The 27,989-nt window shown below is 34.0% G+C and overlaps 1 protein-coding gene across 4 annotated transcripts in view; it reads left to right on the top strand.

Moving 5' to 3' along the window:
• shtd (anaphase promoting complex subunit 1) overlaps positions 1 to 27,989 on the top strand; it is an 844,012-nt gene that overhangs the window by 513,518 nt on the left and 302,505 nt on the right. For all 4 annotated transcript variants that reach the window (XM_090401046.1, XM_090401047.1, XM_090401049.1 and 1 more), the window contains 2 exons: positions 10,426 to 10,702; positions 27,154 to 27,240. In XM_090401046.1, the coding sequence (XP_090257172.1) occupies positions 10,426 to 10,702; positions 27,154 to 27,240 (364 nt within the window). The remainder of the gene's footprint in view (positions 1 to 10,425; positions 10,703 to 27,153; positions 27,241 to 27,989) is intronic.

The following is a 27,989-nucleotide window of genomic DNA, read 5'->3' on the forward strand; positions in this document are numbered from 1 at the left end:
AAGAAACGGTTGAGAAGAATTGTGGAAGAAAAGCTTGGTGAAGAACAAGCTGGATTCAGGACAAATAGAGGCTGTCACTTTACAATCTTCACTTTACTTCATTTTCAGATCTTCACTTTACGACAAATAGTGGAGAAATCATGGGAATATAAAAAAGATCTGTATTTAAGTTTTGTAGATCTGGAAAAGGCATATGACAAGGTGTCAAGAGAGAAGCTATTCAATACGCTACAGTTATATGGTGTCAATGGGGCATTATATCAAGCAATACTTTGTCTGTATTTGAGTTGTAAGTCGGCAGTTAGAATTGAAGGATGTACAGGAAGATGGTTTAATGTTAAATCATGTACGAGACAAGAATGTACATTATCCCCTCTGTTATTCATTATCTATATGGATCATATTATGAAGGAAAGTGGTATTAAACATGATATCAGAATTGGAGGTGTTAATGTCAGCTCTTTGCTTTATGCGGATGATGTTATACTTCTGAATAAATCTGCTACAAGTTTGCAAGATTCCCTGACTAAATTGAATAACTGTTGTAATAGATATGGTATGAAGGTCAGCATTAAAAAGACAAAGACAATGAAAATAGGTACAAGTGTTGAAAATGTAAACTGTGTTGTGAACGGAGAACCTGTGGTACAAGTGAAACATTTCAGCTACTTGGGCACGATTTTTAGTGAAGATGGTAAATTAAATATGGAAACAGAATCAATAAAGCTGGTATGGTAGGAAGTCAATTGAATAAATTCATATGGAATAAGAGAGAAATAGTCGGAACACTAAATTAGGTGTATACAAGACAGTGTTCAAACCAGTTTTAACTTACTGATCTGAGAACTGGGTCAGAAGTTAAACACTTGACCAAAGACTAGAGATTGCAGATATGAGAGTCCTGAGAAAGATTAGAGGCGTGAACAGATGGCATCAGTGGTAATATCATATTAAAAACGAGGATATTAGGAAAGAACTTGACATTGTTAGCATCCAGGAGGGCTTAGCAGAGCTAATCTCAGGTGGTATAGTCACCTAAACAGAATGGGCGAGGAAAGATTATCAAAACAAGTATTCTCTGCCAGGTTGGCAGGAAAACGACCCAGAGGAAGACCAAGATATAGGTGGATTGATACGGTACAAAGTGCCTTAGACGATAGAAATATAAGATCTGATAATGTTGGAGTCTTGACAAGTAACAGACTGATTTGGAGGAAAATTGTAGATAGGAAGTTAGTAATGATGTAAATTTTTCATGTAGTACTATCATATCCTGTACACCCCTTGAGGGTAAATGTCAGGAATTTGATGATGATGAGTTGCCAAATGGTGTCACACCTTATTATTAAATTACTCTGGATTAGAGAATGATGTTGCAAGTTTTTTTCCCACTTGGTTAGACTATAAATTATATATTTTGTTTAATCCTTTATTTATCCAAGTGTAAGTAAGGAGGACTGGGGCAACTCATGGTACTTATACCACCTTTACCACAAGTTTCCTCAGTCCTGAAAGTACTTCAGGAGCAAACTTTGTTTGCTTACAATTGGATAAAGGATTAATGCAAATAAGTAATTAGTATCGTAGGCAAGTGAAAAAAACTTTCATGAACTTGTTTCTAATCCCGAGAATTTTAATAATAGGGTGTGGCACCCTTTGTCAACTCCTATAGGTAAATATGACTTCTCCATTACTTCCACCTCAGTATTACCACCTCTGGGTCTGGCTCCCACTGATGAGATCTCAATAAAGGTTGAAACCAGTCTGGGTAGTGACCCTTTCCTTAATGCGTAGCATTATACATGTCTGCAAGGAGATGTGCTTTGCATTATGGGAGATACTAAGACAAGTGATGAGAACTTATATCACCGTTTATCACGAGTTGCCCCAGTCCTGAAAGTGCTTCAGGTGCAAACTTTGTTTGCTTACACTTGGATAAAGGATTAAACCAAATATCCAAATATAGAATTAAAAGAAAAACACAAGAGAGCACTGAATCTCCTTCATACTATCCTGTATTGCAGTGTTTCCCAGATTTTTCCTACAATGGGACATTTCACAAATCCTGAAATTTTCACGGAACACCTTGGTTATTTTGTAATGCATTAAAATTAATTTATTAGTTGTGATGTCGTTTCATCAGATAATTGCAATGATGCAAAGGACCCTGCATGTAGAAATAGAAGGGTCATATTGCCATTGTATAAGACCTTGATCATGCCTCATGGATTATTGTGCACAGATTTGATTGCCAGGTTTTCATGGTGGTGATGAGGATATGCTGGAGAGGGTCTAGAGAAGATTCACAAAGGTGGTTAGTGGTCTTTGGAAGTGGAGTATGAGGACAGATATTGAGAATGTAAGTTGCAAAGCTCGTGATTAGTAGGAAGAGGGGGGAGGATATGATTGAAACATATAAGCTAGTCAGGAGTTGTTATCAAGTTGATATGGAAGAGATTTTTTATAGAATGGGAGAGAGGGTAGAACAAGAGGCCATTGCTGGAAACTGTATAAAGAGGGTGTGAGCAGAGGAGTGAGGAGGAGGGTCTTTGCATGTGCAATGGTCGGTGAGTAGAATGCATTGCCTGAGTGTGTTGTGAATGTAGACATTGAATCAGTTTAAGGCATGGTTGGATGAGCATTTTGTGCAATAATATGTACCTCCCACAATGGGTATCTGACTCCATGGAAGTCAGATAATAATAAAATAATAATTGTCAATTTAATGTTGCGAAGCGTAAGGTTATGCACTTCGTGTTGAATAGGTTGCATATGGTGTATCATATTGATACAGGTGAAGTTCAGAGGCCATATTGCAAAAGTTGCAATATGGCCTCCGAACTTTAAAATAGTTCAAAGGATTACTTGGATGTTGAAAAACATGCCAACAATAAAGATAAAGTTATTATTCCTCTTTATAAGGCTATGATTTGGCCACATCTTGACTACAGTTAGAATAGTGCATAGATTTGGTCACCTGGGTTTCTTGGGGACCAGGACGTGATAGAGAGGATTCAGAGATGAGTGACAGGTCTGTGGAATACTCCCTACAAGGATAGCTTGAAATTTTGTGGGATACAAAGTTTAGTTGATAGGTGGAAAAGAGGAGACATGATAGAAACTTTTAAGAAATTGAAGGGTTTTATAAAGAGAGTCTTTTGTTGGTCGATTGATAGAGCCTCTGCTACTAATGGCTCACTCAAAAAGTTAAGCAAGTTTGAGTGCAGTTAGTAGTTGGAAGGGAGCTAATCTCAGGTGGTATGGTCATTTAAACAGAATGGGTGAGGAAAGATTGGCAAAACAAGTGTTCTCTGCCAGGTTGGCAGGAAAACGACCTAGAGGAAGACCAAGATATAGGTGGATTGATACGGTGCAAAGTGCCTTAGACGACAGAAATATAAGATCTGATAATATTGGAGTCTTGACAAGTAACAGACTGACCTGGAGGAAAATTGTAGATAGGAAGTTAGTAATGATGTAAATTTTTCATGTAGTACTATCATATCCTGTCACCCCTTGAGGGTACATGGCAGGAATTTGATGATGATGATGTATCATCTATACCCCTACCAGGTTTACTGTAACCTGCAATAAAGACAGTTCTGAAACTAGTATGTTTGGGCATTTTAGTAGGCTGTTGAAAAGTATAACTTACTTACACTGCTTATAAGAGAATGGTGGGAATAGAAGTTAAAACCTTTACTCTTGAGATCAAATGCCATCATCATTTCAGACTTCCATTATGCAGTGTGGTAGTGTTTCATTGCACAGTTGTCATCTGCTACTACTCAGTTTAGGTCTAGTTGCATTTTCTTTACTCTGATGGTACTCATTGGCAGCAGGTTTTTGCCTGAGCTTTTGTGTTCTGTGGAAACAGGCTGAACTACAATAAGGTAAGGATGGACATTTGACTGGGCAAGGCTGTATATTGTATATTAGTGGCACATCCAAAAAGTAAGGGTCTGTTCAAATTTACCACCAAATAAGATATTGGAGAGTGGTCGTATGTTGTAGCATAGAGGGACTCATTAGCTAGCTGTTGACCATTTTACTTTCGCTGCGTTATTGTTTGTTGTCTTTTAGGAATAATTTATCTTGAGTGCTGTGATAAAAATCCTGCCACTTGTGAGGGTCATGGTGTGATACAGTTTTTGTTAGCAGAAAACAGTAGTGCCAGAAACAACTATGTAAGGTTTACAGGCCTAACATAATGAGTGACAGTAAGGTTAGGCAACGGTGTCTTTTGTTCCAAACAGACAGTTTGGAAGAGAACACAAAAATTCGTGAGAATTGTTGTTTCATAGTTACAGAACTTTCTTTTAAATACCCGGAAGTTTCATGTTCAGTCATTCATGAAATTGTGACAGAAAAGAAGTTGTGGTATAAGAAAATGTTTGCCAAATGGGTCTCATAAATGCTGGAATTTTGGGTTTTAGGGATCAGTGCTCATAAACAGCAATGAGAAGAATCATAAATTTTTGGAGCATTATGAAAATGAAGGTGAACTTTTTTCTCATATCGTGACTGTTGATGGAATGTGGATTTCATGCACATACGTCAAGTCAAAACAACAGTCAATGCAGTGGTACAATTCATCATCTCTGAAAGCAAAAAAATTAAAATAGGCACTTTCAGAAGTGCCTATTTTAATTTTCAGTTGTATTTTAAGTAAAAAAAAAAGGAGGCCACTGTCTTCTGGGATCATAAAGGGATTTTGCTTATCTATTTTTTTAAGTAAGGGACAGCAGTTAATATTATGCATATTGAAATGCTGATTTTAAACTCAGGCGAACAATTCACCAATTCAGAAGTTGGTGAGAACTTTTTGACCACCCTACAGCCCTGACATTATGCCCACTGACTTCCTCTTGTCCCTGCATATGAAGCAGTCACTTCATCTCAGCACTTTGAAGAAGATGATTAAATGAAGAACGGTGTGACTTACTGGTGGTAGACTCTTTTGACTCAGTATAAAGAATACTTTAAAAAGTGTGTGTGTGTGTGTATGTATTAAATCATCATGCCTATCAAGGATTTAGGCCTAGAGTGGCCTGTTCTAGGATTAGAAGTCAATGTTGAATCTTTTAAGAGGATATCCTGGTTTTCTTTTTTAGTAATGGCTTGTACTTTGAGGCTTGTTTTGGTAATCTTTGTTTTCATTCTTTCAACATGTTCCATCCATGTTGTTTATTATTTTAACGGTATAATAGAACACAGAAACTAAGTAAATAATTAATTTATTAACTTGATGCTGATATTTCGCTGGTATTATAACCAGCATCTTCAGAGCACAAAAACACTGTTTGTCACAATACGCGCGACTAAAACAACATGGTGTACATTAACAAAATTGTAGCAGCAACACAAAGACTAGAGTCCTGATTTTGGCGCCCTCTATCTGAAAAAAAAAAAAAAAAAAAAAAAAAAACGCTATCATATATTGCTAGAGTCCTAGAAAAGTGCTAGTTTTTCCTTAATATGACTGTCTCCCAGATCTTCGGCAAGTTAATACAACCATATTTGTTGAGATTTGGGGTGTGTTTTAGGGCTTCTGTCGCCTCTAAGAACAATCTCTCTGATTTATATGGGTTTCTGTGTAGTACTTTTGTGTTTTTCCAGTTGATGTACATTAACAAAATTGTAGCAGCAACACAAAGACTAGAGTCCTGATTTTGGCGCCCTCTATCTGGAAAAAAAAAAAAAAAAAAAAAAAAAAAAACGCTATCATATATTGCTAGAGTCCTAGAAAAGTGCTAGTTTTTCCTTAATATGACTGTCTCCCAGATCTTCGGCAAGTTAATACAACCATATTTGTTGAGATTTGGGGTGTGTTTTAGGGCTTCTGTCACCTCTAAGAACAATCTCTCTGATTTATATGGGTTTCTGTGTAGTACTTTTGTGTTTTTCCAGTTGATCCTGTGTGCAGGGGTATCCAGAGCATGGTCTGCTAGGCCCGACTTCCCATAATGATATTTCCGGACGTATCGTTTATGTTCGCTGATGCGGATATTCACAGTTCTTCCTCTTTGACCGTAGTAGGCTTGATTGCATGAGCAGGGTACTTGGTAGACTCCTGGATGTGATAAAGGAGGAATGCTGTCCTTGGGTGAGCGGATGAGGGTGGCTAATTTGCTACATGGTCTGAATGTAGTGCGTAGTTTATGTTTAATGAGAATTCTTGAGATCTTTTCGGATGTGCCTTTAATGTAAGGGATGGTGACTGTTTTGTTGTAGTTCTCTGTGGTGGATGGTGGGAGGGGTTTCTTAGGAGTGTTTAGTATTTTGTTTATTTTTTGTGGATTGTAGCCGTTGGCCAAGAAGGTGTGGCGTAAGTGAGTCAGTTCAGCAGTAAGAGCCTTGTCATTTGAACAGATTGCTCTCGCTCTATGGGTTAGCGTTTTTAAAATGCCATATTGTTGAGAAGGATGATGGTGTGATTGTTTGTGTAAGTATCTGCCTGTATGTGTGGGTTTTCTGAAAACTGAAAATGATAAGGAACCATCTGGGAGACGTGTAATGAGTGTATCCAGGAAGGGCAGACAGTTGTTGGCTTCCGGTTCCATAGTAAAGTGGATTTTTGGGTGTTGGCTATTTAAATGTGCTAGGAATGTTTTCAATGTCTCAGGGCCATGTGGCCAAATGGCAAGCACATCATCAACATAGCGTAGCCAAAGTGTTGGTTTGAGAGTGGCTGTATTGATTGCTTGTTTTTCCAGGTGTTCTATGTAAAAGTTGGCTAGGGGGGGAGAAAGGGGGGAGCCCATGGCTGTCCCATCAATTTGTTTGTATATTTTCCCTTTCCATGTGAAATATCCTGCATGTATTGTGAATTTGAATAGTTCAAATATATCAGGGGGGAAGTGTGACTTCAGTAGATTGAGGGTTTCTATTAGTGGTACATTTGTGAATAGTGAAGTGATGTCAAAGCTTACTATTAAGTCTGAGCTTTTTAGGGTGAGGTGTTGTAATGAAGATGCTGGTTATAATACCAGCTAAATATCAGCATCAAGTTAATAAATTAATTATTTACTTAGTTTCTGTGTTCTATTATACCGTTAAAATAATAAACAACATGTTCGACGAACACATAAGTCTGTCCACACGTTTAATGTTCCATCCATTTATATTTATATTTTTTAATTTTTTCTATTACTGATTCCTGGTTTAATTTTTTCATAATTTCTTCATTTTTTTTTTTTTTTTGTGATTAAATAGAGTATACTTTGCAGTTTTTCTCATAATTTCATTTCAGCTACTATTAATCTTTGTCTTTTTGTTTTGTTGTCCAAATTTCACTTCCATACATTAGGACTGGTAGGGCTAATGTATTGTATACTAGGTTTGGTTTAAATATAGAGTTAATTACACGTGTTATTTTTAAATATTTTGCAATTTTCAAGCTTATATCTTTTTCATTTTCATATGCAATCATACAACCCGGTTATTAAATGAATTCACCTGTTCTAAAATCTTGTTATCTATTACTATTTTAGTTCTTACTGGATCTTGTCCTTTAAAGGCCATAGTTTTTGATTTTTCTGTTAATATTATCATACCATAATCTTTGGCTGTCTCATTTAGATTTAAAATAGCTTTCTGTAAGTTATCTTCAGAATTTGTAATTATTATTTGGTCATCAGCAAAAAGTTCACAGGAGGAGAAAGTTTAATACCTTGATGGAAGTTTTTGTTCCATTTTATTATTATTTCATTTAGGTAAATATTAAAAAGAGTTGCTGAGAGGAGACATCCCTGTCGGACTACTTGATTTATCTCTCTCATATATATAATCAGATAGCTCATGATTTAATCTTATTTGTATTTGATTATTTTCATATATACTTATGATAGCTTTTAGGATATTATTTGGTATTTGTCTTTCTTTTAATAATTTAAATGAACTGCTTCTTTTAACTTTGTCAAATGCTTTTTCAAAGTCAATAAATGTAATATGTGTTTCTAAATTATATTCTCTATGATTAATTTTAGGCAAAAGGCTGGGTCTGTATATGATCGTCCTTTTCTAAATCCATTCTGTACTTCTAGAATAAAGTTTTCAGAATATTTTATTAGTTTGTTATTTAAAATTCTGCTATATATTTTGTAACAGGAATTTAGTATACTTATACCTCTATAGTTTTTTGGGTCATCTCTACTACCTTTTTGAACGATAGGAATCACAATTGCTTTTTTCCATTCTCTTGGGGGGGGGTTACCAGTTGAATAGATTTTATTTTAAAATAATAGAAGTCTTTCTTTGAACATTGTTCCTGCATATTTATATAGTTCTGAACCTATCTTCTCCAGGTGATTTTCCCTTTTTTTGTTTCATTCAGGGTGATTTCTAATTCTTCTTTTGTTATTTCCTTTTCATTAAATGTTTGCCAGTTATCTTTTTTAAAATAATTATCTGTCCACAATTCTGTATAGAACTTTAGAAATTCTTCTAATTTCAATTCATTGTTTAATTCTATGTTTTTTTTTTTAATATCTGTATTTAAGTGTTTCAAAATCTTATGTACATTGGGTCTTATTTTATATAAATCATGTTCTAAATTGGAAACAAATTTATTCCATGATTCTCTGTCTTTTTCTGACTTCTCTTTTAGCTATGGTCTTTTATTCTTTTATATTCTATTTCATCTTCTAATCTTTTACTGCTTAACCATTTATGATAGACTTCTTTTCCTTTTATTGAATTTTTTGGTCTTTCCTAAGCTTTCATTTGCTGCTGCATTTAGTATCGTTTTTATATTAAGCCATTCTATTTCTATTTCTTCATTTTGTTTTATTTTATCTAAATATTGGTTAATTGTTTGTTCATATAGCCATTGTATATTTGTGTCATTTAATAATCTAGTTTTATAAACAAATGTTTTAAATTTTCTTTCTTTTCTTGTTATTTGTAGCCTTTAGGTGGTAATCTTAATTTTATTTGAACGACGAAGTGCTTCACTACTTATTTTATATCCTCTGTGAACTCTAACATCTAAAGAGAACTTTGATGTCTTTTCTTTTTTAAGATAATTAAGATAAAATAATCTAATATTGATTTCCATCCTCTTGCTGCCCATGTATATTTATCTATGTCTTTATGTTTATAGAAAGAATTCATTATTTTTAGGTTATTATAAACTACAAAGTTGATAATTTTTTCCCATTCCTGTTTAGACTATGTTCTCCATATATTCCTATATTATTATTAATTTTCGTGTTTCCATTTCTTGCATTTAAGTCTCCTGCTAATATTACATAATCATTTTTATTTATTTTATTATATATATTTTGTAACTGATTATAAAATTCAATATTATCCTGTTCTCTTCCTTCTTCTGCGGCATATAAACCGATTATTGTTAAATAACCTCTATCTATTTTTATTCTAGCTTCTATTTTTCTTTCATTACATAATTTATAATGTTTTAACTGTTTTGAAAGAGAGTTATGAATCCAAGTCATAACTCCTGCTTGTGTTCTTTGATCTCTGTCAACTCCACAATATAATATTAAAATTTTCGGGTCTCATGGTTCCTTTTAATTTCTTTTTTGTTTCAGTGATTACTGCTATTTGAAAATTTCTTTCATTTAATATTTGGTCTAATTCTATTTCTTTATATGCAATTTCTCTTACGTTCCATTTTGATATATGTATTATATTTTGTCATTTCCATTTTTGTTTTACCTTTTCCATTCCAGGGTCTTTTCCATAGATTCATTCTAATTACCTTTTTCTGTCAGCTTAAAATGTGTGTGTGTGTATATATATATATATATATATATATATATATATGAAAGAATGATCATTAACTCGGTTAACATACATATTTTTTAAAAAGAATTGAATGACTGAACCAATATTTAAGTAAAAAGGTTTTAATATAAAAACACGACTAGTTTTGGCTTGTAACAGCCTTCATCAGGTGACATTATAAAAGAAAGAAAAAATAGTTTATAGTTTATTTAAGCTTCAGTGTTTTAGTGTTTTGTCTTTTTTCTTTCTTTTCTAATGTCACCTGATGAAGGCTGTTACAAGCCGAAACTAGTCTTGTTTTTATATTAAAACCTTTTTACCTAAATCTCGGTTCTAGTCATTCAATTCTTTTTTTTAAAAAAAAAATATATATATATAGATATTTTAGCATATAATGAAACTTTTATTTTTACCAGTTTTTAATTCTTGACCAGACCTTACTTTCTAGATGTGCTTTGTACATTATTACAGTTTGTCTGTTGAAATGTTATTTTCAGAAATGGTAAAAGAGGTGTAATGTTAAATATTAAAAGAAAAATTAACAGTGATTTATGATATGTATTAGAAATTATTAATTGATTGAGTTGATTCAGCAGAAGTTTTTATTATCAGAAATTTGATGATGAAATATTTTACGTTGAGCAATAGTTAACTTTTTTTTTTTTTTAAATACAGGAGGTGCTCAATGGACCTTACAATAACTAAAATAATGAGCATTCATGTAGAAGCATTGTTACCACCGACATCCACTGAGCTTGATATTTCACCAATTATACAGGTAGCAGCAGTATTAGGCATAGGACTTCTTTATCAAGGATCTGGTCATCATCATATGGCAGAGGTACTACTAGGTGAAATTGGTCGGCCACCTGGTCCAGAAATGGAACATTGTGTTGACCGTGAGAGCTATGCTTTAGCTGCTGGTTTAGCTCTTGGATTAATTACTCTTGGAGTGAGTATAGAGCAAAGCAGTTATTAAGAAAATTAATTTATTTTATTTTACTGCTTTAATGTTACATTATTCTTCAAATTTTTACACACACACACACACACACACACACACATACATACATATATATAAACATGTCATTTAACAGAGTAATTAACTCGGTTAAATGACATGTTTATAATTATTAACTGACTTAAATACTGAGAAAAAAATATAAAAGATTTAATGTTTTCACTACTAGTTTCATCAGAAATGCCGACTTCGTCAGGTGAATACAGTACCATGGAGAAAACAACATTTAAAAATATATTGTACTTTAACAAACACAGAGTTTAGAACAAGTAGTAGTTGTGTTTGAAATTTAGTCTGAGCATTAGTTCTGGTGTGAAACTGTGTGTGTGTGTGTGTGTGTGTGTGTGTGTGTGTGTGTGTGTGTGTGTGTGTGTGTGTGTGTGAATGATATCATGAGTATGGCAAAACTGGATTACAATGCTCTGTGAATTGGGCAGGCTGTAACTGAGATTGCTGTTTAGATGGGAAGGGTCAAGAGCTATTTCTTTGGATTCCAAGATACGTCTTTCTAATTCATCGGAGCATTTGTGGATGGTTGAAGTTAAGTTCCAGTCTTTTTGATGTTGTCATCCTTCAACATTGGTATTGGCTGAGAATAAAACTTGACTGGATAGGGCACTAGCACGGTACTCTGTCATAAGGAATGTCACGTTGGTGTTCTTCTAGGCAGAGAGAGATGGACTTTTCTGTCTGGCCATAATATGGTTTGCCACAACTGCAAATGATTTTGTATACTCTTTGGAACTGAAGAAGGTTGTGTTTTACTTTACGTTGACTGAGGCAAGGTCGAAGTTTTGGAAAGGTGGAGAAATATGTTTTAACATTAAATTTCTTCAGGATTTTTGCCAGTTTAGGAGAAAGAGAACTTATATACGGTAAGGAGATGTATGCTGTTGGGTTTGAGTTATCTTCATTACTATGTTGATTATGTACACTAAGATGATTATAGATACTTTTAGGAGAGTAACCGTTATTTAAGAAAGTCCTTTTGAGGTAACTAAGTTCTTGTTGAAGTTCCTCTACTTCTGACAACAAGGATCTCGCCCAATGAGCTAATGTGGAAATAATTCCCAATTTCTGAGGGGGATAGTGATGAATTAAAACATGTAGGTATCTATCAATGTGTTGGCTTTCTAAAGATAGAAATCTTGAGACCATCCGTTGTTCTAGTAAGTTTTATATCCAGTAAAGCTAAAACACAGTTAACTTCTGGTTCTGATGAGAAGTTTATATTTTGATGAAAATTGTTTAAATGATTCAGAAAGGTTTGTAAGTTTTCTGGACTGTGCTCCCAAATTAGGAAAATGTCGTCCATATAACGCAGCCAGATTTTGGGTTTCAGTGTTGCTGAGAAAATGGCCATTTCTTCAAAATCTTCCGAAGCTCCACTAAGAAAACACTGGTCTAAGCTTTTCTGGATATAAAACTTACTAGAACAACGGATGGTCTCAAGATTTCTATCTTTAGAAAGCCAGTACAATTAGAAAATGATGTTGCATTTGTCACCTCATCACCGATATACTCAAAAAAACTCACCATTGTTGGTGATAAATTGTCAATGTTGCAACCCTGACTTTCCAAGAAAAAAGCTGACATCACTAGTACAGCAGTCAACATAAATACAGTATCAAGAACTCTCAAAAAATCAAAATGATGAGAAAATACAAATTTATTCAACATAAAGGAACAATGGCATGGCTTTCTGATGAGACAGAAACGAAATATCGAAATTCAACTAGTTTTGCAAAAAAAATACTGTTGCCCTTCCTGTTGTCATAATTGAATGTGACTTTAGTGCTGTAAATGACTTGCTGCTGAAAAAAAGAAATCATCTGGATATCACAAACCATGGGGATTTGAGATTGAAAATGACTAAATTAGTACCTCAAATAAAAACTCTTTGCAGCAGACATCAAGCTCAAGGATCGCATTAACTTGGATATTATTTTCCTGAGTTCAGTTCGATTTATGTTTTATAATATACAAAGTGTAATATAAAATTTATATTCATTGAAGAAAGTCAAATTAAAAACAGTTTTACCTATGTTCCTGTTTTATTTAAAATACATATTTATATTATACTTTTTTAGAACTTGGCTGCCTATTATGGTAGGAGTGGGGGGGGGTCAAAATCGTTGAGGTGGGGCATGATCCAGAAAACTTTGGGAACACTGTTTTAGACCAATAGTTGAAGGCATTGACTCCTCTACATACAACTCTCAAAATATCTCGCTTCCTCCTTGAAACATCTCGCAGGAAAATGCTTTTCATATTCAACAACTCGGCTGATTTTGTCTCGAAGATTCAAGAACATCCAACTTAATGAAGCAGACAGAATGGTAAGCATCGACATAGTCTCACTATTCACCAACATTCCAAACCAGGAAGTCCTTAGTCTTTTAAAAATCAAGTTATCCAAAAAGATTTTTGCCTTACTTGTGCATTGTGTGGATTCAGGCTACTTCTTATTTGAAGACAAGATTTACAAACAGAACAGCGGTTTGGCAATGGGTAGCCCATTGTCTCCGGTGCTGGCCAATGTTTTTCTGGAAGATTTTGAGGAAAAGGCCATTTCCTCAGTGACACTGAAACCCAAAATCTGGCTACATTATTGAAATTTGAAATTGAGTCCGAGTGTTAGTTCTGGCATAGCCAGAACTAACACTCGGACTCAATTTCGAACATAACTACTACTTGTTCTAAACTCTGTGTTTGTTAAAGTACAATATATTTTTAAGATGTTGTTTTCTTCATGGTACTGTATTGTATCACCTGACGAAATCGGCATTTCTGATGAAACTAGTAGTGAAACCTTATTAAATCTCTTATATTTTTTCATCATCATCATGCGTATCAAGGATTTTGGCCTAGCATGGCCTGTTCCGGCCTTAGAAGTCATCGTTGAATCGTTTAAGAGGACATCCTGGTTTTCTTTTTCCTAATGGCTTGTACTTTCAGGCTTGTTTTGGTAATCTTTCTGTTTTCATTCTTTGAACATGTTCCATCCATTTATGTTTATATTTTTTAATTTTTTCTATTACTGGTTCTTCGATTAATTCTTTCATAATTTCTTCATTTCTTTTGTGATTAAGTAGGGTATACTTTGCAGTTTTTCTCATAAACTTCATTTCTGCTGTTGTTAATTTTTGTCTTTATGTTTTATTTTCCAGATTTCGCTTCCATATTTTTTTCTCAGTATTTAAGTCAGTTAGTAATTATAAACATATATATATATATATTTTAGTCATTAAATCTCTGTTTTTAAAATGTATCACAACAACCGAGTAAAAGCCAATTATCACATCTATAGCCTAAATGACGAGGCGTCTCTAATGAACATACAAAGGAATTTTAAAAAAACATGGAAGAAAATAGGATTGAAAATAAACAGGTTAATGTTCCTCAAACGTTGTAAGTTCCATTCATTTTTTCCCAATTTCATCTCTTTTCAAGAAAAGATAACAACGGAACACGCGAAAAGAATTTACCGTAAAGCTAAGATGGATCTCCTCAACGAAAGAATTTCAGACACAAAACGTTGTTTAGCTTTTTTGTTCAGCACAAAAAGATCCTTAACTCAAAAACTTGAAGAAATTATGGATAATGTTAACTTACATGATTTTATCATTAGCAGTGAAGCACAAGCCACAGGAATACCAAACAAGAATAAATATACTTTTATCAGGAAATTTAACAATCTAAAAAGGATACAAAACAGATCTGGTCATAGTGAAGCCCGTATTAATCCTGAAAAAGTTGTAGTGAACAAATCTTCTCATATTTTAACGGATGCGGAAACGGATATTCTTAGCAAAGGTCTCAATTTCATTCCCTCACCAAAATTTATCCCTAAAGAATCTCACCGTACAAAAATAGAAAAGGCAAGTTCACTCATTCCTAATCATTTGGCGAAACTTCTTCGTATTGAATCGATTTTCATTATAAATAATGCTAAACCTCCAACAGATAATATTTCTCTGGCTGAAAGACAAGCCCTAAAAAATCTAAAACAGAACAGTAACATTATTATTTTACCTGCAGATAAAGGCAATTCCACGGTCATCCTCAACTCCAAAGATTACCACAACAAAATGCTTCAATTACTTGGAGATAGTTCGACATATTCAATTCTTCAGGAAGATCCTACAAGAGAATTACAAAACCGTACAAACAACTTGTTAAAGACTGCGAGTGAACTTCCTCATAATGTTCGCCTCTCTTTACGCTCTCTACACCCTCTTATCCCACGCATCTATGGAGTTCCCAAAATACATAAAGAAAACATCCCTCTTCGCCCAATTGTAGAAGGAATTGACTCACCTACGTATAAACTTTCAAAATATCTAGCGAAGTACCTCAAGTGTTTCTCCAATAAATCTTCATCTTTCATCAAAAACACCACAGATTTTGTTTCGCATATAAAAGATATTCCCATCAATGAAAATGACATTCTAGCAAGTTTTGACATTATATCTTTATTTACTAACATTCCTACAGACGAGGTACTTACATTACTAAAGGACAAATTATCCAAAAAAATGTTTACTTTATTAAAACATTGCATTCATTCTGGTTACTTCAGATATCAGGACTCCGTTTACCAACAAAAACAAGGCCTGGCAATGGGCAATCCTTTGTCCCCAGTTCTAGCGAACATCTTCCTTGAAGATTTTGAAACGAAAGCCATATCTTCCTTCTCATTTAAATCAAAAGTTTGGAAACGATATGCTGATGATATATTCATTATTTGGAATCACGGGCACACATCTCTCACAGATTTTCTTCATCATCTAAACATCCAACATCCTAATATAAAATTTACTGCTGATCTAGAAAATAATAACTCCTTAGCTTTCCTGGATGTCATGCTTACACGATGCTCTGAAAGATTAAAAATCTCTATGTACAGAAAACCTACTCATACTAATAGATATCTGCATACTCTTTCTCATCATTTTCCACCACAAAAACTTGGAACTATATCTACCTTAGGACACAGAGCACGCTCTCTCTTGAATGAACCAGATGAACTACAAAAAGAAATAAATCACCTCACTCTTATCTTTAAACAAAATGGATACTCTGAAAAAACGATTAAGAAATTTCTTCTGGATCCTCCTAAGCAGTGCACAACAGAAACTATTAATTTTAAAGGTAGCATCTCCATTCCATACATTAGCACAGTCTCTAAAAAATTAAATAAAGTTCTTAAAAAATATAATATCAGGACGTTCTTCACCACACTTCCTAAAATCTGTTCTCTAATCAGCCATCCAAAACCTACTCATCACAACCTAAAATATCCAGGTGTATATAAATTATGGTGTGATTGCAGTATCCCTTATTTTGGACAAACTAACAAATCTATTGAACAACGTATAGCAGAGCATAAGAGAGACATCTCTTACAAAAGATCTCATGCAACTGCATTGTCCAGTCATGTTCTTTTTTCAAATAATCCTAATGGTGATCAACAAAGCCACTCCATTTGCAGGATAGATCAGAAAATATCTTTCACTGTGATGATGAGTTTGAGAGGAAAATTGTAGAATCAAGGGAAATCCTGCTGAACCCTGTCCACTTAAACAACAATTTGAGTTATAACATCCCAGATAGCCATGCTGCAGTTATTCAATATTGGCGTTCACGTGAGCCTGCACGCACACTTGCAATAAACAATGGCACGCCTGTTAGAACAACTTGAAAAAATACGTTTTTTATGTATCAATTATGTGTGGCAATTTCTACCTGTAATTTCCAATTTGTTTAGACACTTCAATGTTTATTACTCTTCTTTTCCTTTAAGAATACCTGAGGAAGACTGTTATAAGCCGAAACTAGTCGTATTATTGTTATTAAAATCTTTATAAGTTATCTCGGTTTTTAGTCATTAAATCTATGTTTTTAAAATGTATCATCACAACAACCGAGTAAAAGCCGATTATCACATACATATATATATATATATATATATATATATATATGTAGGAAGTATTTTACCTTGGGTATAATAAATGTTAAAGATGCCAAGCTATTTTAAACCTGGCTTTACTCCATTTTCCAAATAAGCAAACAGACAAATAAGTCAAGTTTGCGCCTGCACGTATTGCAAGTCTAGCTGACCCTCAAAATAGTGCAAGTCAAGGCAACTCATGGTAAAGGTAGAATAAGCTCTGATCACTATTCGTAATATTTACCCTTAATGCACAGCCCATCTCCTTGAGGAGATGTATGATGCTATGTATTAAAGGCAAGGGGCCACTACCCAGACTGGTTTCGACCTTTATTGAGGTCTCGTCAGTGGGAGCCAGGCTGGAAATACCAAGATTTTAGTAATACAGAGCTTATAAGTATTTTACCAGAACAAGTTACCATAAGGTATTTTAACCTTATTAAATAAAAATCTCAGGATGAGATATAAATGTAGAAAGTATTTTACCTTGGGTATAATAAATGTTAAAGATGCCAAGCTATTTTAAACTTGGTTTTACTCCATTTTCCAAGTAATGAGACAACTGATGAGACCTCAATAAAGGTCGAAACCAGTCTGGGTAGTGGCCCCTTGCCTTTAATACATGGCATCATATATCTCTTCAAGGAGATGGGCTGTGCATTAAGGGTAAATATTAAGAATAGTGATCAGAGCTTATTCTACCTTTACCATGAGTTGCCTTGACTCGCACTACTTTGAGGATCAGCTAGACTTGCAATACGTGCAGGTGCAAACTTGACTTATTTGTCTGTTTGCTTACTTGGGAAATGGAGTAAAACCAAGTTTAAAATAGCTTGGCATCTTTAACATATACATACATATATATATATATATATATATATATATATATATAATTAGTACTTTTTAGTGAAGTTAAAGTTTAAATGATCATTTAATTTCAGAAGGTTGATAATATTCCAGTTGAATAAACTTTCGATTTACTGGAAATTTTTTATTACTATGAAACACATTCAAGTTTTTTTGTACATAAATATTGCAAATTTTGGAAAAGTCTTCATTTATATATAAAAGCATAAAATTGGATATGTTAAGAGATGGATGCTTATTTCTCTTAAATTTACTGTCATCTTCAATGCTAGAGATCTTCAAATTACGCAACCCATACCTTCTCTGGTTGAAGGAACTGTCAACTATACCCCTAAGCAAAGATGAGTTTTATTGCTTGGCAAAACATCACTGCTTTGTTTGTTGGAGACATGAACTGTCATTTTCATGTTTGGTCTCCTGAACAAAGGTCTCTGTGTAGTGAATATGATGCTTTCAGTGACTAGCGCACACTCTAAAAAGACTGCGTGCAAAATGTGTTAATTATATATACTTTGCCATTGTAAATTGTGTATGTTTACATGCATACATACAGTTATATTTGTCTCTTGGCTGCATGTGGTATTGAATTTCTGTACTGAAATCTAGTTGCCCAAAATACATACATCTTAGATGTATGTATTTTGCTATAATTGTCTCCTTTTCTTAAAAATCAATCTTAACTTCTGCACTAATTAAGTAAATTGAGTCTTTGCACTTCCATATACAGGAATGCCTTGATTATTGCGATTCTCGATTTATCGCGGTTTATAATTTGATACCAAAATTCCAATTATTGCACTCCAAATTCGAATTATCGCGGCTGCAAGATGTAGCCCACTACATATGCAACAGTTCGAGCCGCCACTCTCCAGGTATCGCTCTCTTGTAGCACTTTGTTTTTATCCGACAACGCCTACTCACCAGTAACTGTCTGCCTTTGCCTGAAGTACAGGAGGATATTTATTTCTCTTCTTATTTACTCTTGCAATGAATGCTAAAAGAAACAAGTATGATACCAAGTCTACATCTATCAAGAAGAAACGTAGAGTGATCAGCTTAGAAGATAAGTTGCATATGATAAATAAGTATGAAGCAGGCATAACCAAAGCCAAAATTGCAAGAGAGTATGGTCTAAATGAATCAGTTGTTCGCCATATTTTAGACCACGCTGCAAACTATAAGCAACTAGGACAAAGTGCATCGACCTCGTCTGGGTCTCAAACCACGAGAAACAGAAGCCATCTTATGATTGAAATGGAAATACTATTGTCAGTGTGGACAGAAGATTGTAACTAAAAGAGAATTCCTCATATTCAAATGACTATAAAAACATAAGCATTGAATTTGTTTGAAACTTGAAAAAGAAAACAATTAGAAAGCGAAAATGATTCAGCATCAGTAGTGGAAGAAACTTTCTCTGCAAGTTCAGGGTGGTTTGATCGGTTCAAAAAGTGATCGAGCATTCATAGTGTTCATGTACAAGGTGAAATTGCAAGTGCCGATGAAAAAGCTAATTTTCCTGGTGAATTGCAATAGATCATTGAAGAAGGAAATTATACCGATGATCTGATATTTAATGCTGATGAAACAGGCTTATTATGGAAAAAAATGCCCACTAAAACATTTTTAGCAAAAAATGAAAAATCACAGCCTGACTACAAGGTTTCAAAGGAGCGTGTGACACTCTTACTATGTGGCAATGCTTCTGGAGATTACAAAATGAAGCCCGTCTTTATTTATCGTTCACAAAATCCTCACCCACTTAGAAGTTTTGTTAAAAAATCTCCCTGTTCATTGGAGATTCAATAGAAAAGCTTGGATGACAAAAACTATTTTTGAGGATTGGTTTAAAAACTGTTTTTGTCCTGAAGCTGAAAGGTACTGCAAGTCATTAAATCTTGATTTTAAAATCTTGTTGATATTAGATAATGCACCTAGTCATCCAACAGCACTGATGATTTGTGCAAAAATGTAAAAATTATTTATTTACCACCTAATACCACTTCCATCATCCAGCCAATGGATCAAGGTGTAATCACATCCTTTAAGGCATCTATGAAGAACTTTTTCACAAGCAACAGAAAAGCAACAGGAGATGAAGCTATGACTTTGACAGAATTCTGGAAGGCATTCAATATCAAAAAAAAAAAACATTGAAAATGTCAAGGAAGCATGAAGTGAAGTAACGTCTAGCAACCTGAGAGTGGTGTGGCAAAAGATTATTCCTCATTGCGCAAATGATTTTAAAGGATTTAAAAATGAAGTAACCCATGTTATCAATGACATAACTAAGCTTGGCTTCGATCTAGGACTAAAAGAAATTGAAAAAGGTGATGTTCAGGACCTTCTTCAGTCACATGATAAGGAGCTGGATGATGAAGACCTAATTAACCTCGAGAGAGAACGTTCTTACGATGCTCAAATCGATGATAATGACGAACAAATCGACGTGGCACCGAAATGGACAAAATGTTTAGAATTGCTGAAAATTTTAAAACATCTTGAACGGCTTACCTAATCTCGAGCGATTAATCAAAATTCGTCGGGAAATTGAAAATTCCATTGCTACCGAGTTTTATACAAAGAAAAAGAAAGAAAAAATTCCACCAGACAACTCTACACCAATTTTTATCCAAGAAATAATAATTGTATGTACTGTATGTACACACAATTACTCTTTCTTGGATAAAAAAGAATAATTTTTATTCCTTTTTATCCAAATTAAAAATAAATGTGTTAAGTTTAACACATTTAACACAAATGTGTTAAACTTAACACATTTAACACATTTCTTTTTAATTTCATATATAAAATTTAATTAATAGATTTGAAAAATCCTTGGCAATGATCACCCATTTTACATGCATTATTTATCCCGATTATCGCAGATTTGATTATTGTGGTATTTTTCGTGGCAACAATAATTAAGGTATTCCTGTGCTCGGGGGGGGTTAATAATTGTAACATACATAAATGAAAAGAATACACAACATAGTGAAGTAAACTTTAATAACAGAAACTTATCTTAAAACTTGAAAAGATAATTAAATAGATCACATCTTATCTTGGCTCAAAATATACCAGCTAAAAGTCCATCATATTCTCTCTTTTCATCATCATCATCAAATTCCTGACATTTACCCTCAAGTGGTGTACAGGATATGATAGTACTATATGAAAAATTACATCATTACTAACTTCCTATCTACAATTTTCTGCCAAATCAATCTATTACCTGTCAAAGCTACAACATTGTCAGATCTTATATTTATATATCTATCTTCTAAGGCACTTTTTACCATATCAATCCACCTATATATTCCTCTGGGTCTTTTTCCTACCAACTTGGCAGAGAATACTTGTTTTACTAATCTTTCCTCGCCCATTCTGTTTAAGTGACCATACCACCTGAGATTAGCTCTGCTCACGCATTCCCTGGATGCTGACGATGTCAAGTTCTTTCCTAATATCCTCGTTTCAATATGATATTGCCATTGATGCCATCTGATCATGCCCCTAATCTTTCTCCAGACTCTCATATCTGCAGCCTCGTTTTAACCAAGTGTTTTACTTCTAACCCAGCTCTCAGATCCATAAGTTAAAATTGGTTTGAACATTGTCTTGTATACAGCTAATTTAGTGTATTGACTAAATTCTCTCTTATTCCATATAAATTTATTCAGTTGACTACCATACCAACTTTGTTGATTCTGTTGTCTATTTCCATATTTAATTTACCATCTTCACTAAAAATCGTGCCTAAGTAGCTGAAATCTTTTACTTTTTTATAGGTTCTCCATTCACAATGCAGCTGATATTTTCAATGCTTGTGCATATTTTCATTATCTTTGTCTTTTTATTGCTGACCTTCATACCATATCTATCACAACAGTTATTCAATTTAGTCAAGGAATCTTGTAGATCTCCAATTTTGATATCAGGTTTAATACCACTTTCCTTCATAATGTGATCCATATAGATAATGAATAACAGAGGGGATAATGTACATCCTTGTCTCACACCAGTTTTAACATTAAACCATCTCCCCGTACTTCCTTCAATTCTAACTGCTGACTTAGAACTCAGATAAAGACTAAGTATTGCTTGATATAATGATCCACTGACACTATACAACTGTAGCGTTTTGAATAGCCTCTCTCTTGGCACCTGGTCATATGCTTTTTCCAGATCTGGAAAACTTAAATACAGATCTTAGTTATATTCCCACGACTTTTCATCTATTTGTCCTATAGTGAATATCTGATCCTCACAGCCTCTATTTGGCCTGAATCCAGCTTGTTCCTCACCAAGCTTCTCTTTCACAATCCTTCTCAACCATTTCTCAAGTATACTGGCATAAATCTTGCCAGGAACGCTCAGTAGAGAAATACCTCTATAATTCTCACAATCAGTTTTATTTCCCTTTTTATATATGGGTACTATGTGAGCTCTACTCCAATCATTGGGAATTCGTCCCTCTGTCCAGGCATTCTGAACTGTGCAGTGCAGCCACTGTAAGACTTTTATACCACCATACTTCAGCATTTCTGGTCGAATATCATCTACTCCTGCTGCCTTTCCACATTTCAAGCCTTTGATGGCTTTTTCTACTTCAAGTATGGATATGTATTCCTGATTGCATGCCTGGTCAGTGTTTTTTTTATCACTGTTCTGTCATCACTGCTAGTTTCATTTAGCAATTTTCGAAGTAATTACTCCATACTTCAAGGATATCTTTTTCTCCAGTTTTCATATCACATTATCATCTCTAATTCCTTTTACAGCACTTTTTTTTCCATTTCTGAGCTTCTTCAACAATCTCCAGAATATCTTGCCACCCTCTTGATATTTATTTTCTTTGTTCTTACCAAAGTCTTCCCATGACTTTTGTTTAGCTAGTTTTACACACTGTTTAGCTTTCTTACATTTGTCTCTGTATTCTGTAAGAGTAAAAGCTGACTTATTTGCCAGGAACTTTTGATATGCTTTCTTCTTTTCGTTCACTGCCTCTTTAACTTCCTGTGTCCACCATGGAGTTCTGATTTTTCTATCCTTGCAGACAACCTCACCACATGCCTCTCTGGCAGAATCAATCAATGTTTTCTTCAGAGTTTGCCACTCAATCTCCAAGGTTTGATTCCTGTTCTCAAACTCTTTAATTTTTTTTCTTGAATAATGTTAGTATATTTTAATCTACAGTTCACATCTGAGAGCTGCTCAACTTTTATTCCTTTTAAAACTTTCTTACATGTTATTCTTTTCAATATGAAATTCAATTTTATCCTGCTGAAGACTGAATAGTGATCACTTCCAATTTCAAACCCTCTGTACACTCTGGTATCCTGCACCAGGGAGAAAACATCACTGTCTACAATAACATAGTCAATGAGACTTTTCTTATTCCTTGCCTCTTCTCTCCATGTGAATTTGTGTACATTTTTATGTTGGAACATGGTGTTAGTAATAACCAGTCCATGTCCTGTGCAGAAATCCAACAGATATTTACCACTATTATTAGCTTTGCACTTTTCACCAAATTTTCCCAAAATATTTTTGTATGTCTGACAATCATTTCCTACTCTGCTATTTAGATCCCCAACAAGGACCAACTTTTCCTTTTTCATTGTGTCAGTTGCTTTTTCTAAAGCCTCAAAAAAATTCCTCCACTTCTACCTTAGTATAACATTCTGTGGGACCATAGGCACAAATAAGTCTCATTGTCCAGTTCCCAATTCTGGTATTTGCCCACATCACTCTACTTGAAATTGCCTGCCATTCAGGAAGATTAGCCTCGTATTTAGTGTTGAATACCATGGCTACTTATTCTTTTCCTTGATTGTCATTGTCTGAATATAACATTTTGTATTTATTGCTCAGAAAGAGCTCACCAGTTTTGGTCTTTTTTGTTTCACTGCTTAAATCAAAATTAAATAAAGCAAATTCTGTAACTCTTTGGCTGAAATAGTTCTTTACTTGGAAAATCTTGATGACTGTAGATTTTCTGTTTACCATAAGAGATAGGAAAGTTCACACTTGGATAATAAATCACCAATTTCAAGTACATCATTCCTTTGTTAATGCCTTTAGAAATGCTTCTTCTTTCTGCTTTTTTTTTTTAAGATGCATATCTTTTGTGTGCATCTTGAAAAAGAAAAATTTCCCAGGATAAATAAATAAGCATTTAATAGTTTCCATATCTGTTATCTAAAAAACAGACCCAAAGACATAGACATTACTGTTCTAATTCAACTATTAATATCTGTTAAACATTTTTTCTGTATTAAAAAACTCGTGGATATCCAAAATTCCTTTAATTTTTTTTTTCTACGTGCTAGTCTAGTTACCTTTACAGTGCATCAAATGAAAACTTTTAAACATTTTTCCTTCTTTATGAAAGATCTAGTGAAACTTCACTAACTCATTCCACAAATTCCATATCTCTCCATAACAGTCAATGAAGCACAAAATATAGGCTCTCTCTCTCTTGACCAATTGCTAACTCCACCTTATAATGGTATAACCACTTTTCAGAAAATTGGCTGTGGTGACTGACTATTACTGTTGTATAAGCATAACATCTGTAGGAGGAGGAAATGCTACATGTCTACTATTATGACACCCTTCTGAAGAGTAGTCAACTTCACAGAGATTGGACTTAACAGTTTAAGCTGGCTGGATTTGATTATGGTTTTGAATTGGGATCCGGAATAAACACTACTGCATCGATTGATCTTTGTGAAAAAGAAGTTCGCCATGTTGTCTCTCCGTATGCTTGGGCTTATAAACTCAGGTAGGTTTGATACACGTAATATTAGCTGGTGACTAATTCAGAGTAGAGATCATTACCAGTACCTGAACTCCACTGCTTCTGGAAGCATCACCACTCTTCAAGAATGGTGTCATTGACAACTGATTTATGTGGCTTAAACTAAAGTGAGTTGGAAGATAGGTAATTGCCATCTGCAATGTGCACAACTGTTATTTAATGGAAACGTTCTTGGATATAACTGTATTAATGAAGGGCAAATTTATTTATTTTTTTATTTTTTATTTTTTTGCCAACCTTCTGAACAAGCAGGATTCAGAAATCACCTACAGTTTATGATTAAAGTTTTGAAAGTGGTTAGTTGCTATGCTCCTATAGAGGGATTCAGAAGATGAAAAGAAAGAGTGCTTGTTTAATGAGTGACCTCCAGTCTGCACGAAAATTCACTATGTTGTACCTGTTTTAGTTTAAGCCAATGAGAATAATTTAGTTGGCCAAATTCCAGATTACCAGCTCATTCTCATTCTTTAAATATCCAGGTAGAGGTACAGCATGAGAAGGTGGGGAATTGGACTTTGGTTCAAAAGTCCAGGTTAGTTCTGTGTATTCCTTAAAAAGTGATGTGAAATCCTCTATATGTGGGGGAAGGACTTCAAAATATTTAACAGTTAAAGATAACAATTTCCCAAACAAAGGCAGTCATCATGATTTAAGTTAGGCTGGTGAAGTCAGGCTTTGGCACTTTCTTTGAATAAATATTCAAAGTACAGTCATGCAGAACTTTGTACAACTGTACTTTGGAAGAAATATACCCTGATGTTTTAAAAGAAGTTCAATATGCAATGGATAACACGAATAATGAAAAACACCAGGTGAAGATGAGTTACCAATAGAAGTTCTGAAATCAGGTGGTGTACTAGTCATGACTATGTTAAGTAAAATTTATCATGCCTAAGACAGAAGAGAATACCAAAGAGTTGGAACAATGCTATCTTTATTATAGTTTTTAAAAAGGGAGACAGAGAAGATATTAAAAAATTACTGTCTTATCAGTCGCCTTTCAACAGCATACAAAATTTTTATAGAAATCATTAGCGACAGAATACAAAACAGACTAGTTTTTTGCCAACCTCCTGAACAAGCAGGATTCAGAAATCACCTAGTTTGCTGATGATATTGTTCCTTTAGGGAACTCTGCAGAAGAACTTCAACAAATGATCACTGAATTGAATGCAGAAAGTAAAAATAAAGAATTAAAATAAAAAAAGACAAAACAAAAATAATGTATAATAAATACATTACCATAAAGCCATTACAGATCGAACACCAGGAATTGGATATAGTAACCTCCTATGTTTACCTAGGACAAAAGATCACAGTTAGAGGGTGACTAAAGAAGAAGAAATTATACTTAGAATTCAACATGGTTAGATAGCCTTTGGAAAACACTGTGAAGCACTCAAAGGAAACATTTTAATCTGCTTTAAAAGAAAAAATATTTGACAGTTGTATACTTCCGGTCATGACATTTGGAAGCAAAACATGGACTTTGACTTGGTCAATTTTTTAGTCATGCCTAAGACTGAAGAGAATACCAAAAGATGCTAATGGCAATGGGTAGGTCATATTGTAAGAAGTAAACACTCAAAAATGGATAAAGTTGATATCAGAATGGCATTCTAAAGATGGAAAGAGAGCTATAGGAAGACCAAAGAGATGGTGAGAGGATAAGATTAAAGAGATAACAGGAACTCAGTGGTATAGAAAAGCCTAAGATAGGAATGAATGGAGGACTTTGGGGGACTTACTTCCAGAAAAGGTTGGTGATGTTGATACCAAATCTAGTGTTGTTAATTCCATGCTAATCCATGCCAGATTTATGAAGTTTGGTAAGTTAGTATGTCTTCATGAATTAAGTTTTTTTTAACTGAGTTTCCTGTTTGACCAAAATAAGACAAGTTGCAATAGCATACAGTTTTAATTATGATTTTTGAGGATAAAAATATTTTTAAAAGTAGTTGAAACTTCATTAAACTCCCCGTGTAGAATAAGGTGGTGGTATCTTTTATCTGTACATCTCTGTGGGTCATAAAACTGGGTAATAAATTTAGACCGCTTCGAAATAGAAAATCATAGTTTATACTCTAATAAATTTTTGATTAATCCCGATGGAATTGAATAATAAAAACCATATATAAATGCATTAAATAATATTTAATTGCAATTCAGAATATTCAAGAATATGGTTTTAAAAGTTCAGATAAATATAGAAAACTATAAATGCACTGAACTGACTTTTCTTTCATTAACTCTCTTCAAACACCTTGATAATGCATGAAATGGTATCATGCATTAACAAGGTGTTTTTTTCTCAATGTTAATTCTTTATAATCTGGAATAAGCCCTTCTCGTAGCCCATTAAATGAATTGCATGTTTAATATTAATGATTTTTTTTTTTCTGTCAGTCCCACAGAGGGTTGAAAACCTATAGCACAGTTGTGGGGGGGGGGGGTAAGAGACGTTGTATCTATCTAGAAGTTGTGTTATATATCTAGAAGTTGCATTATAGAGACCAAACATGAAATTTTTTTTTTAAAGCCACAAGCCTCGATATCATTGAAAATTAGTTTACTTTCAGAATTTCTGAGAATGTGAGGGGGGGGGGGGGGATATAGACTGTGTAGAAGCATTTGTATGCTCATGATGGTTTTGCACATTCCATTAACAGATACATAAATGCTATTGGTTTCTTTAGTACTTTTTGCTTTATGTTTGCAGTCATGTTTATTTTACAGAAAGGAAGTGAAGTCACAGGTTTAACAGATTTACCAATTGCTGATCAGCTATATCATTACATGGTTGGAGGACATAAACGACCTTTGGTGAGTGCATTGATACTTTTTTTCCCTTCCAACAATTACAGATTTATAGTTTCATTATAGAGCATTTATGAATTCAAATTAAATAAAAATCATGTTAAATGTTTCAAACTATGAAATTCGATTATGTCATTTTGAACATAAATCCTTCAGCATTAAATATAATATTGAAATTATATTGAAGTTACAGTTTGTTACATATTATTGTTTGAAGTTATGCTATGTAACATCAAGTATTATGATTTATATAAATGTCATGAGTTAGTTATATAATTGTTTTGCAAAATTGAAGAATACTTTCTTTGTGCACGTTATTTCAATCATACATTCCAGTTGTGTTAGTTACTGTTAATACCTTTTGCACCATAACTGGGCAACAAATGATAATGGACATATGCTAATTCTCATGGAAAGGCTTAGACGTTGGTTATGCATTTTTTACTACAAATTCTACAAACAAATAGAGGGGGACAGCCATGGGTTCTCCACTCTCCCTACCCTTGGCCAACTTTTATATGGAGACTTTTGAAGAGAAAGCCTTAAACTCTACCCCACAAAAACCAACCATTTGGCTTTGCTATGTTGATGATGTGTTCGCTATTTGGCCACATGGCTCCGATGCACTCCTCTCCTTCCTAACACCCTTAAATAACCAACACCCCAGAATCAAATTTACTCTGGAAGAAGAAAAAAACAACTGCTTTCCTTTCTTAGATGCACTAGTCACCCGCCAGCCTGATGGAACCTTGGTT

The sequence above is a fragment of the Typopeltis vanoorti genome, chromosome 11 (genome assembly GCF_054136105.1).
Source record: "Typopeltis vanoorti isolate ZY-2024b chromosome 11, IOZ_Tvanoo_1.0, whole genome shotgun sequence".
In the NCBI taxonomy this organism is placed as follows: Eukaryota; Metazoa; Arthropoda; class Arachnida; order Uropygi; family Thelyphonidae; genus Typopeltis; species Typopeltis vanoorti.